The sequence below is a fragment of the Bufo bufo genome, chromosome 7, assembly GCF_905171765.1.
Source record: "Bufo bufo chromosome 7, aBufBuf1.1, whole genome shotgun sequence".
In the NCBI taxonomy this organism is placed as follows: Eukaryota; Metazoa; Chordata; class Amphibia; order Anura; family Bufonidae; genus Bufo; species Bufo bufo.
Window position 1 is genome coordinate 158,469,637 of NC_053395.1, and position 13,862 is coordinate 158,483,498.

Here is a 13,862-nt window from a genome sequence, read left to right on the forward strand (position 1 = left end):
TGTTTACTGCCGATCGTGGACATTTAAACTTTTAGATACCATGATCAAAAGTGCGTGCTTCATGGGCACAAACACCTCCCCCGTGGAGATCAGGTAAGGCATTCCTTGAAAGTAATGAGCCTGAGCCTGCACTAGGCTTCCAGGTTAATTACTTGTATATTACAATTCAGGCCAGCAGGTGATGTCACTGAATTACACTGAACAAAAATATAAACACAACACTTTCAGTTTTGCTCCCATTTTGCATGAGCTGAACTCAAAGATCTGAAACATTGTCTACATACACAAAAGACCAATTATTCTCAAATATTGTTCACAAATCTGTCTAAATCTGTGTTAGTGAGCACTTCTCCTTTACCAAGATAATCCATCCCACCTCACAGGTGTGGCATATCAAGGTGCTGATTAGACAGCATGAATATTGCACAGGTGTGTCTTAGACTGCCCACAATAAAAGGCCACTCTAAAATATGCACAGTTTTGCCATACTGGGGGGGGGGGGGTCAAACTTACTGGGGTCGATCATGGAGGTGAACATGCTGCATGTGAAGGTCCTGGGCTCGTGTGGGTACACATGGTCTGCGGTTGTGAGGCCGGTTGGATGTACTGCCAAATTCTTTGAAATGACTTTGGAGATGGCTTACGGTAGAGAAATGAACATTCATTGCACGGGCAACAGCTCAGGTAGACATTCCTGCAGTCAGCATGCCAATTGCACGCTCCCTCAAACGTTGCAACATCTGTGGGATTGTGCTGTGTGATCAAACTGCACATTTCAGAGTGGCCTTTTATTGTGGGCAGTCTAAGGCACACCTGTGCAATATTCATGCTGTCTAATCAGCACCTTGATATGCCACACCTGTGAGGTGGGATGGATTATCTCGGCAAAGGAGAAGTGCTCACTAACACAGATTTAGACAGATTTGTGAACAATATTTGAGAGTAATGGGTCTTTTGTGTATGTAGAAAATGTTTCATATCTTTGAGTTCAGCTCATGAAAATGGGAGCAAAACCGAAAGTGTTGCATTTATATTTTTGCTCAATGTATAATATAGCTATTTCTGTATAGAATAATGGAGAAAATTGTATTACCCTATAAAAATTGCAATCTGATGATTGTATGTTATGGTCTACTTAGGGACCTAAAATAAGTTAAAACAAGTTTTAAAATTATAAAAATAAATAAAAAATATCTAAAAATTCATCACCCCCTCGTTTCCTAAAATAAAAATACTTAAACAATAAAAGTAGTACAGTCTCTATGGTCAGATCATTACCTATCTAGGAGTTATCGCTTTTCCAGTAGATAGGTGAGAATTATTTCTGACCAGAATACCCAGTAGTAGTGCATAAAAAATTAATTTCAAGCTAAAAAAAAGTAATCATTTTAAAAATGTTGATTGCATTTGGCACAACCCAAGTGACTCATGTCATTTGCATAATACTTGCTATATAAGTACTGCACTTATCATCTATCTGGAGTGGTGATGCTGCTGCCAATTTTTTTAAATCTATGTTGCACAGATTACCTACAATATGTTAAAGGAACAGTATGAGCATCTGTTAAGCCTGTGGGACTGAGTCTATATATAGGCTTTAGGCTTTATACAAAGGGGTAAATTTAATCTCCTGGGTCTCAACGTAAAATATAAAACAGAGCCTACCAACTACCATGTGCCATTTATAATAGTGGTGTCTTCTTAAAGAGGTTGTTCACACCCAGAGGATTGTTGGGTAGACTCTTCGGTGTGACCAGACCTGCAGAGGGAATCATACTTACCTTACATGTGATGTTCTGGTGGAAGTATAAAGCCAGAGGTGTAGCTTTAGGGGGTAAAGAGGTAGGAGTTGCATATTCACCCTAGTGCCTTAAGGAACCCAAATACCTAACTTAAAGGGGTTGTTCACCCCTGGGGGCCTTTCGGTCAGACTCCCCAGTGTGATCGGACCTGCAGAGGGAATCATACTTACCTTCCATGTGATGTTCTGGTAGAAGTATAAAGCCAGAGGTGTAGCTATAGGTGGTACAGAGTAAGGAGTTGCATATTCACCCTAGTACATTAAGGGACCCAAATGCCTCACTTAAAGGGGTTGTTTTGGGGAGACACTCCCGTGTAGCCAGATCTGTGGAGGGAATCATACTTACCTGATCCAAACCGCTGGGCTTGGGCCTTTACCCCACCACCACTGCTGCAGATCTCTAGTTGCCTGCTTCAACATTTGGTCATGTGGCCACTGCAGCCAGTCAGTGACATGTCCCCCATGCGTCATGTGATCCAGTGACATGAGGCGCAATGGGGAAATCATCATTGCTGCGGTCAGTCATTGCAGACCGGAAAGCGGGGATACTGGAGATCTGCAGCGGGGGAGTAAAGGTGCTGGAACCCAGTGGCGGAGATCAGGTATGTATGATTCCCTCTGCAGGTCCAGTCATGCTGGGATGTCTGCTAGAAAAGCCCCCAGGGGTAAAGAACCCCTTTAAGTGAGGCATTTGAGTCCCCTAAGGTGATTGAGTACATATGCAACTCCTACCTCTGTACCCCCTATAGCTACACCTCTGGCTTTATATTTCCACCAGAACATCACATGGACATCTCAAATGCTCTTCCAATTCTTTACATTATGTTACGACTAAACTTCCCACTAGTCAGCAGAATCTAGTCATTATTCAGAGATATAGAATACCCTCCACTAAAATCTAGAACTGTATTTATCCTCACAATGAATATGTATGTGCCCTATTGATTTGAAATAACTCATTTTGGCATGTAAGCTGTTAATTAGAGTGGAAATGTTCTGTGTCAGTCCTAGAGAATCCGTGCCCTACTGAAGCAAACACGCGGCTAAGAATATGGCTAGCCCTGGGGACACTGTGAGACGACTGCCAGATGAATTTCAATGCCGGGTGCAGAAGGCATACTAGCAAAATGCAAACAGCTTCAGGCCAGAACATTCCCGGATAAAGAAGTCGCTTTGTCATGTAACTAGATTGTATGCCAGGCAAAACAGGTTGGGGAGCTCACTGCTCCTTCTTCACATGCTGGGTTTAGCTGATACGGCTCTTCTGAAATGATATTATGGATCTTGTGCCATTCAGCCACCATGTGTTCGACCCCCTCTGGTTCACTTAATGTCAAATGAAAACATTCTGTGTGTAATCCAGGTCACATGCCAATGTCTGTATGTTACCAACATATCGTAATATCCTTATGATTGTAGGATGTAAGAATACTACAGCCAAACAGCTGTCATCTCTAACCAAATGTTGCTATCATTAGTGATACAAAGGGACCACATTAAAAGAATTCTACCATCTCTACATTTATGGCATATCACTAGAATGTCCATAAATGTCAGATAGGTCCGGGTTGTGCCTCAGGGAACTGATCCTATCTCCAAAATGGGACCTGTGAGATAACGGAGAGCACACTCCGCATGTGCGAGGTGCTCTCCATTTACTTGTATGGAACTTCGAAAAAACTGCTGGCTGGGCAGGAAAGCTTGTCCAGGGCAAACTCGGCCAGTTGCGGCCACAAATCAAGTTTGGCTGCCCAGTAGTCCAGGGGATCTTGGATGTGGGGTGGCAGGGTGTAGTCCAAACATGCGTTCTCCATTCACTTGTATGGAACTTCCCAAAATAGCTTGAATGTAGTGAATGTAGAGCAAAATGTGCAAGCATGGCCACTTCGCCAATCTCTGTTGTTGGACTGTTGGATATTGACTATTTTCAGAACTCCTGTGTCACTGAATGGCCACTAGTGTTGAGGTAATCGAGCTTCGGATCAGAGATCCAAAGTTGATTCGTTCAAAAACTTCAGTTTTAATGCTTCGCATTAAAATATATTGCCTCAGTGTAGGCAAAAAAAATTTCAGCCGAAGTCACGCAAGACTTTGGTGAACTAATTCGGTAATCACTTCTGCATCTTTAGAAACATTTTCTGGGCCCATTCTAGAGATAAGAGTGGGTCCCAGAGGTGGCACCCACAACTATTTGACATTTGTGTCATATCCTAGCAAGCTCTTTGATATAATTTGTAATAAGTGTATTATGGATGTGGTAACGCTTAATTTGTCAATTGCATATTTGTATATTGTACGAGAGTTGCTAAAGTGGATGCAGAGTATTATAAATGGCACATAGACCTATTAAACATTTTGTATTGTTATGCCGGACTTTTTACAATTTTTTTGGTGCATCACAATAAAGCAAAAGGTTTACCTATAGGTTTATGAAAAAAAAAAAAACATAACAAATCTAGATAACACAACCAGATGTATAGGTAGTCATATACTTTAAAGCTGTCTGTCATCAGGTAGGAGTGTAAGGATAGGCCTGGCTTTCACAAAGCTTCAGTGGGAACTATAGCCATAGCAGCCATAGCACATGCTAGGGGACCCAATCAAGTGCAAAAACATTGTACCTTTTGTGAGGAATCACAATATTGTGGCTTTTTGCTATAATGTGGGTTTTCTGATATATTGTGTTATTATATATGCCTTAATTATTGCTACTTATGCTGCTGTTTTAATTTTCTTACACTAGGTGATGGGGGCCCCATGGTATTTTGCTATGAGGCCCTACGAATTATAGTTATGCTCATGGTCTTTTTTGTTATTTTACTGTATAACAATTCCCAGAAATGGGCACATTTTGAAATTACTGGGAAAAACCTCTTTAAATATTATCTAAATGGATCTATCTTTGCATACATAGAAGAGAGGGGGTAGTACAGATCAAAACCCCTCATAAAGGTGCTAGGTTTTCCTTTACTCTATTTCCATGACCCTTCAGCCGATTCTCGAATTGATAATAAGTCCCCCGGTTGGTGGAAAGCTTGCAGTAACCATGCCTTAGGACAACATAGAGTAGAGACCACATGGTCTGTTCCATATGATCTTGGTCTTTGGCCAAGTACCAGAGAGGGCAACCTGTACAACAGGTTCTGTACCCACAGATCTAGCACTAAGGTATACAGCCACATGCATAGTGTGCCATGAGTATCAACGTTGTGTTGAACGACAAGCTCCATTCAACCACAGACCAAAAAGTGTAAATTATATATAAAACCAAAAACATTCATTAGAGCACTTTCACACAGTCAGTATTCAGCCAGTATCATATGTAAGTGGGAAAAAACGGCAAAGATACAAATTTTTCTACTACACTGTAGCTCAGTGATCAGCATCCTCTGGCACTCCAGCTGTTCTGAAACTACAACTCCCAGAATCCTCCTTTCACGTCTATGGAAGTTACAAGAACAGCCAGGGAGTTGTAGCTTTACAGCAGCTGGAGCGCCAAAGGTTGCTGATCCCTGCTCTAAGTTTTGGCTTACAAATACTGAAGCAAGATACTGACCTAAATACTACCACATGAAAGTGGCCTTAACATGGCTGGTAACTTGTTTTTCTGTTTTGCAATTGTAAACAGTCTTTTGATCCTAAAACCGGTGCAATGGAAAACTATTAGGGTACGGCAACATGTTCATGTTTCTTGATGCACTTTTGGAAACCAAAACCAGAAGGGGATCATAAAAGGAAAGAAAGTGTAAAGGAGAGATTCAACTTCTTTTTTTTTTTATTGAATTCACTCCTGGTTTTGTCTTCCAAAACTGCATCAGGGAACCTGTACATGTGGCTGCACCCAGTTTTTTGACCAAGGTTTTCAGGCAGATCTGCCTGCAGGATTAGTGGCCAAAGTCAAAAGTGAATTTGAAAGGAACTGGAAATATAAAGGAAGGATTTGTACATCTCTGGCTTTGGCTGAAAATCCTGCAGGCAAAACGTCCCCAAAACCTCAGTCAAAAAACTCCATGTTCTATTTTTTGCAGACCTGTAAAACGGACATACATGTTGTGCTGTTCGCATCTTTGAGGCCCCATTGAGATGTATGGGTCCGCATCTGAACAGCGTTTTTTAGACTTAAACTACATCTGTGTTCATGAACCCTTACGCTCCGGATTTGCTGCACAAAAAATCTGCATGAAAAATCCAGGCATAATCCACACAGGACGCGGATACTAGAAAGCATGTCCTCATACTGCAGCTGGTAATGCCGACATCAATGGGAAAAACCATAGCAATACATCAACAACAGGACGTGTGGGTTTTTTAAAAATGCACTATAAACACTATATCTATTTCCATCAGGATGTATGAACATAGTAATTATTTTAATAAATCCTTAGCTCAAGAACCCATATCAAAGTAACTGCTGGTGCAGGCTACCAAAATGCTTACCTTGTACACAGTGCCAAAGGCACCTGAACCCAGGATTTTGACCCGCTTAAGCTCTGTTTCCTTTAGGATCCGCAGCTGGGCTTGGTTTGGTGCTGTGCCACTTGGTGTTAATGGTTCCACTAACTGAAAGAATAAAATCAGTATACCATGATTGTGCTTGGAAAGCAGTAGAAGCCTTTTAGAAATGTTTCTTCTAAGAGCTCTTTCACATCAGCTTTATCAATTTCCATTCTTCTGCTCCATTACAGGAGCAGAAGAACGAAAATAACAGAAGTGCCAGATTTGGCACATCGTTTTCAGGAGCAGAGCTTAACATTGACAATAATATGATCCATTAGATTTCCGTTCGGGAGAACATTTTTTAGCGGAGAAAAAAGTCCTATATGCAGGACTTTTTTCTCCTCTATTTTTAACAAACTCTATGACTGAAGCTCCAAATAGAGCCTCTGATGCAGATGTGAGCATAGCCTAATATAGTAGTTAACACTACAGGAATCTACTGTGAATACTGCATCAATATAAAAAAATGCTATAGCAGAACAATGATTGTATTGGGATCCCAAATATGATGGTACTGATAAACTATGTGAATGCTGCATCTGATGCCATATATCAAACCAGGTTTTCCTTTAGAGGTGCTGTGATATTGCACCACCATATGAAACGTACCAGATACAGTGTCGTTAGTTCCTTGCTAGAAGGTACGGATCTTTGATATGGATGCAGTCCCAATGACATACATATGTTCTATGACATATACTCAGGTAGAGGTAAAGGAGAGTTTACATCACCGTTTAGCTTTCTGCTCTTCTGATCCTTCAGAAGACCAGAAGATAAAAAAAAAAAAACAGATCCAGAATTTTGAGCTTTAGTTATAAATTATAATCATTTTGCATCAGTTTGTGTCAGTTCCATCAGAGATCAGTTTTTTTTTCACGGGAACTGACACGAAGTGATGCAAATTGATCATAACCGATGCTCAAAGAATATGGATCAGTTATTTTTAGTGCAACCGGATGGTAACTGAGCATAACTTATGCTCAAAATAACAGATCCGTTTTTTTTTTTTTTGTTCTGTTCTGACGGATCAGAAGTACGAACAGCTAAATGGTGCTGTGAACTCAGAAGCTGTTAGGTGAAATCTATGGCAGAGGAGAGTAGATAAAGTTCTGTTAGCAATGTAAGTGAATAGTAAAAATCTGTCAAATATAATTCAAAAGCAGTAAGTAATGCAGTTCCAAATTACCGGTACATACTTTTTATGGGTTACAGGTTAAAATTAGAATCAGAATTTGGCTCTTGTAGCCTTTTTATAAACCACTAGAAAACCACTGCATATGTGAAGATGCATATCAGATTGGGTCACAGAGCACATATATGTAATAATAGGCTAATAACACTCCAATCCATTGGCTGAAGATAATATATCAGCAATATATATAGATATTATTTAAGTATTGATCCTTGGGGGGAATTCACGATGAGGGTAAAATCTGAAGTCAGTTTTGCTCCATTCTGAATTGGCATATTTTCTGCCAAATGTATCAAATGTCATACGTTGTTTCTTAAATTTGACGCATCTTTAAACCTGACACTTTGGGACAGATTTATCATCAACCTGTGCCTGAAAAGTGGCGGAAAAAAACTTTGCCTCAAGTGCCATTTCTGCTCTGCCCTTGCCACTTTCTGAAAAGGATGTGTGTCGAGGATGAAGGAGTTGGCAGGGACAGCGCATTTGTCTTCATTTGCGCCTTTTTTCAGTCCGTAGCTCTACGTTGCTGTAGATTTCATTCAGGCACACTGGCGGCCGGACCACGTGCCTAGTTTATAACGAGACCTGCGTTTCATCATAAATTAGTTGCATCCTCCAGCAGAGCAGGAGATTTCAAAGACTGGTCTAACATGTCTGCCTTTGATAAATCTCTCCCTTTGATTTACAAATGCTACTCCAGTTTTATTGACACCACGCCCTAGTGGAGTGAGTTTGCAACTTTTTTTTTCAAGTTGCAGTGATGGCTCATTATCATAGCTAACCACACTAACTTTCCCTCCCACTTTTCAAAACTGTAAGAATGTGAAAGTCCGAAAATGTTTCAGCAAGCATCCCAAAAAGTCACAAAGCCCTATTTTTTGAAGCCAGAATTCTGGCGTATAGGGGTTGATAAGTCGTCCCCCCCCCCAAACCCCGCCGCCCCCTTGGTTTACTATCTAATCAAAAAATGATATCTGTGGTATACAAAAATAGGTTTTTAAATTTCAGTTCCTTAATGGACAAGATCCTTTTTTCTATTGAGAGCTATGAAACACCACTCTCTTCTAGAAAAACACTAAATATATTAAAATTTTTAAGACAATCCATCTCTCAGATTTTTGTGGAAGAAATCTATAAAATGTGTTGTATTCATGTCCTACATAAAACACCATATAATATAGCACAACCCTGTATGCAGGTGCACATTGCTATGGCGAAATACATATACAAATGCAAAATACAAATGCAATAGCACTCTGCAACCAGAACTCTGCCCTGCCTCCATGCTGGATGCTGAATGAGGCATTGGTGTACATTTTGGCCAAAGCATAATAAGCCACTCACCACGTCAAGGTCGCCTCTATGAGTGGTCCCTAACACTAGTTCCTACCTGTTATGGGCCATGACAGTCACACAAAGTTGAGGGAATGCAGGTACAGCATGCACGCCAAGCACACTCTGCTTTTAACCCCGTCCGGTGCCATTACAGCTTTCATCGGATGCAGGGATGCAAGTACCAACATGCATGCTGAGCCCACTATATACTTCCCTTGGAGCCAAATGGCTACTGGTAGGTGCTATATAAGCAGACTCAGTTTTATACTGACTTTAAAACCAGCCTCCAGGGCAGACTAACTGGTCAGGTGAGCATGACTGCATGGAGATCGCCACGCCTCCAATATATACTACAAAGAAAAAATGTGGGGGATTCAGTCAGCACAACCCTGTATGAAGGTGCACATCGCTATGGCGAAATACATATACAAACGCAAAATATGTATATGTATTTCGCCATAGCAATGTGCACCTGCATACAGGGTTGTGCTGACTGAATCCCCCACATTTTTTCTTTGTAGTATATATTGGAGGCGTGGCGATCTCCATGCAGTCATACACACCTGACCAGTTAGTCTGCCCTGGAGGCTGGTTTTAAAGTCAGTATAAAACTGAGTCTGCTTATATAGCACCTACCAGTAGCCATTTGGCTCCAAGGGAAGTATATAGTGGGCTCAGCATGCATGTTGGTACTTGCATCCCTGGATCCGATGAAAGCTGTAATGGCACCGGACGGGGTTAAAAGCAGAGTGTGCTTGGCGTGCATGCTGTACCTGCATTCCCTGGACTTTGTGTGGCTGTCATGGCCCATAACAGGTAGGAACTAGTGTTAGGGACCACTCATAGAGGCGACCTTGACGTGGTGAGTGGCTTATTACACTTTGGCCAACTTTGGCCAAAATGTACACCAATGCCTCATCCAGCATGGGGGCAGGGCAGAGTGCTGGTTGCAGAGTGCTATTGCATTTGTATTTTACCATATAATATAGGCTGAGCTCTGATTTTACTGCAGCCCTACAACTGTTGTATCTAATTTAATTTCATTATTGATTCCTGTATTTATCCATCTTTTATTTATTACATATTTATTTTATGGATTAATTTTGTAATGCATTTGTGTGGAGAGCACATGGCATCAGAATGCCCTTCTAACTGGTAGGTGACATTTTTGGTGCATTTGAAGTTGTAAATGTAATATTTTATATTTATGGCAATTATTCACCTCTAGGGTACAACTGCCTGCTTTTTATTATACTGCTTTTTTGGCTTTTTTTTTGCATATATATTATACATTTTCATAATAATGCTTAAAACATATGTGCTCTTTTAGCTGGTAGATAACATCTCGGCAGTAGACACCCAGTGAGCCCCCCTATGTTCCATTTGTATGGTCCTTTTTAAAGGGGTTTTCCAAGATATTTTAACTGATGACCTTTCCTCTGGATAGGTCCTCAGTATCTGATCGGTGGGGGTCCAACACCAGGAATCCCCACGATCAGCTGTTTGAGAAGGCACCCGTGCTTGAAGTAGAGTAACAAGTACAGCGCTATCCATCTTCAATAGGGCTGAGTTGTGCCTAGGCCATGTGGCCGATAAATGTGACATCACATGGCAGATCTGGTATCAATGCCTTCTCAAACAGCTGATCGGTGTCAGACTCCAACCAATCAGATACTGATGACCTATCCAGTGGATTTTGGAAAACCCCTTTAAGGGTAATATGTGACTAAAATGTAATTTGTTAACTATTCATATTATTACTGCCCAGTGATTTCCATTATTCAGACATACAGTAGGTCAAAAAGAACTGGATAAAAGCTCAACTTTTGAGTTGAAATGTCACTATTTTTGTATGCACAATGCAACAGCGCAATAAAAGGTGAACTTTTGCATAGTTAAATACTTGTAGTTGCTTAGGTTATAGAAAAAGACACAGGTCCATCAAGTTTAACCTTTTTCAGATCAATTATACAACATCCATTGCTAAATTATGTATAACTCTGGATGCCATTTTCAAATAGATAATCTTATACAGTATCTTACTTTTGAATACTGCAATAGATGCTATCTTCCTTGAATCTTTTCCAAATTGCTGCCTGGAAGTGGACTTCCCTTCATTGACCACATTTGTTGCCATAAATTATATTTTAATGTAAGTCCTTTGGGCGTATACTGTATATTTGGCTGGTATATTTTATTCAATATACTGTTGCCTCAACTGTATTGTAATAGCATGATGTGCGGAGTGGGTACTACCCGCCTCAGTGGGTGTAAGGTGCATCATACAGTTGACGCCATGCTACAATAGATCACCTCAAATGTTGTGATCCATGCTGACCGTGGTAATACTGAGGGAAGGGGACAAAGTGGACTTCGATACGAATTTCAGTGAAAATTTGTTTCAGTGCAAAGCTGAATTTCTGAAGTGCTTTGTGGTAGCAAATTGATTTTCCATGAATGGTGGTAAAAAATAAAATAAAAAATCATACTTAACTCATCTATTTGCTCAAGACAGGCCGGCTGCCGCCACCTTGATTGAGGATCTTGCGCGATAGATGGACAACCCCTTTAAGGGGTAAAAGTAAATGCAGCAGAATAAAATTCATGCAATTAATTTGATTAAAATTTGGATACTATGTATTTATAAAAAAAAAAAATTGGACATTTCCTTTTGGCTGCCTCAAATGGCCAAAAGACACTGAGCTGAAAGCTTTTTCAAGACAAGCAAGAAACAAGGCAGTGAAAAAAGCAGCCTCTGATGAAATGTCAAAATCAGATGAACGATGTTATCAAAAATATTATTTGGCTGCTTTGGGGAATTCCACAAAGAAATTCGATTTGTTACTATCTAATCACATTGTCATGAACCGCATTCCATTCACATCCCGTCACTGAACCCCACAGATATTGTGTTCAACGATGATCGCGGTATCTGACAGTCACATTGAGGCCTTTCAGGGGTTAAAAAAAACATACAGTGCTCACCATTTGCTTGCGGAGAGGCCATCACAACCATCTTGATTGAAGAAAATCTCATGTGAGCTGACTTAATGATGTCATCACGCTGGCGGGCAGGCCAGCGTGATGATGCGGTGACAACACACGACAGCACGAGCGAGATTGGGTGTGTTTTCTTCAATCAAGATGGCCGTGAGAAAATGGATGAGGTGAGTATGTATTTTTTTTTTACCACCATTTCAGGAAAACATGATTCATTAGCACAAAGCACCAGGAAATTCGGCTTTGTGCCGAATAAAATTTTTCCATAAATTTGGATCGAACTCATTTTTTTTTTACTTCGATTCGCTTAACACTAGCCAAAATGACAATGGGCCATAACATTTTAGGGTGAATCAAACCAGCAATTTTTGAATCTTCCTTGGTGCTTGGGGGCAGGAGCTTACCTCTGTCTCCAGGAACCTGCGCAAGGCTCTCTTCTTTTTAATGCTCTTTCTGCGAATGTAGACTGCGAAGGTTAGTCCCATGATGACTATAATAAATAACCCTCCGATAACACTTGCTGCGATCAGGGGAGTCCTACAATTAAAAACAGAAAACAAAGGATATGGTAAGGATACTGCCAAAGCAGTGACGAAACAGGCAAAAATGGGAACCGCATATTGAAAGGAATACTAGCAATAACAATGTATTAGAGAAATAATACAACAGAATATTAGTTGTTTTCTTCCAAATATTGATACTGTTATTGATTATCTGATATTGACCACCATCTTTTGCTTATCTTAATACTTTCCATTATTTATGTTTCTTTTATCTTCAGCATATTCTACAAGACTGTGCACACACCATATATTCTTAATATTTTTGGAGTATAGGAATATACCAGGACCACCCATCCCAGCATGAGGACGGCATACAAACTTCATGTATCCCTGATGGGAACTAATCAGAAAGAAAATAGCGCTAACCGCTGGGCATTCACTAAGTTATTTAATTCTAAGACTTAAAGTTGTAGTTGTAGCTACATTTTTGATTTGTTTGACCACTTCATTATCAGAGGGCTTACCACCGTTCGGCATCCAGTCAATTTTGGCAGATTTTTTATTTTTTATTTCTGCATTTGGAATCATAACTTTCTTATATAACCATTAACATAGCTCTATGAGATTTTAAGGTACATATAATTTATTGATTATTACCTTTTTTGAGTGCAATGGAATTGGGAAAAGAATCTGAAATTTCACAGCTTTTATTTTTTTTGGGCTACTTTCACACTGGCGTTTTGAATTCTGTTTGTGGTTCAAAACGGTTCAAAACGGATCAGTTTAGCCCCAATGCATTCTGAATGGATGAGGATCCGCTCAGAATACATCACTTTGGCTCCGTTCAGCCTCCATTCCGCTCTGGATGCGGACACCAAAATGCTGCTTGCAGCGTTTTGGTGTCCGCCTGGCGATGCGGGACCAAACGGATCCGTCCTGACTTGCAATTTAAGTCAATGGGAGCGGATCCGTTTTCACTGACACAATATGGTGCAATTGAAAACGGATCTGTCCCCCATTGACTTTCAATGTAAAGTCAGGACGGATCCGTTTTGACTTTGTTCTTCATAATGCAAACGGATCCGTTCTGAACGGATACAATCGTTTGCATTATAGGTGGGGATCCGTCTGTGCAGATACCAGACGGATCCGCACCTAACGCATGTGTGAAAGTAGCCTTACATGTATTTTACCATGCAGCACATTTTTGGCACATTTTAAGTAAAAAAAAAAAAATCCATATTCCAATAGCCATAACTTTTTTTTATCTTCCGGTCAAGGTACGGTAGCTGTATGTAGGCTTGGTTTTTTTGCTGGACGAGTCTTGTTTTTTTAAAAGATCCATTTTGGGGTACATATAAAATACTGATTAACTTTTAATATTTTCTTGACGGTGATTAAAAAGTTAAATTTTATATGAATGAGTTGTAACAATTGCAAAATTAAAATACTTTTTGTCAATTTTATTTAGCATGAACACTTCCTTGTACTTGCAAGTGAACGTTTAACGTTTATTTGAAATAGGCAGACTTTA

The 13,862-nt window shown here is 40.2% G+C and overlaps 1 protein-coding gene across 2 annotated transcripts in view; it reads right to left on the reverse strand.

Annotated features, from left to right (window-relative positions):
- The window catches only part of ERBB4 (erb-b2 receptor tyrosine kinase 4), a 1,172,496-nt gene that overhangs the window by 195,344 nt on the left and 963,290 nt on the right, over window positions 1-13,862 (reverse strand). For both annotated transcript variants that reach the window (XM_040439645.1, XM_040439646.1), the window contains exons 17-18: window positions 12,230-12,362; window positions 6,239-6,361 (exon numbers count right to left, since the gene is read on the reverse strand). In XM_040439645.1, coding sequence (XP_040295579.1) covers window positions 6,239-6,361; window positions 12,230-12,362 — 256 coding nt within the window. The remainder of the gene's footprint in view (window positions 1-6,238; window positions 6,362-12,229; window positions 12,363-13,862) is intronic.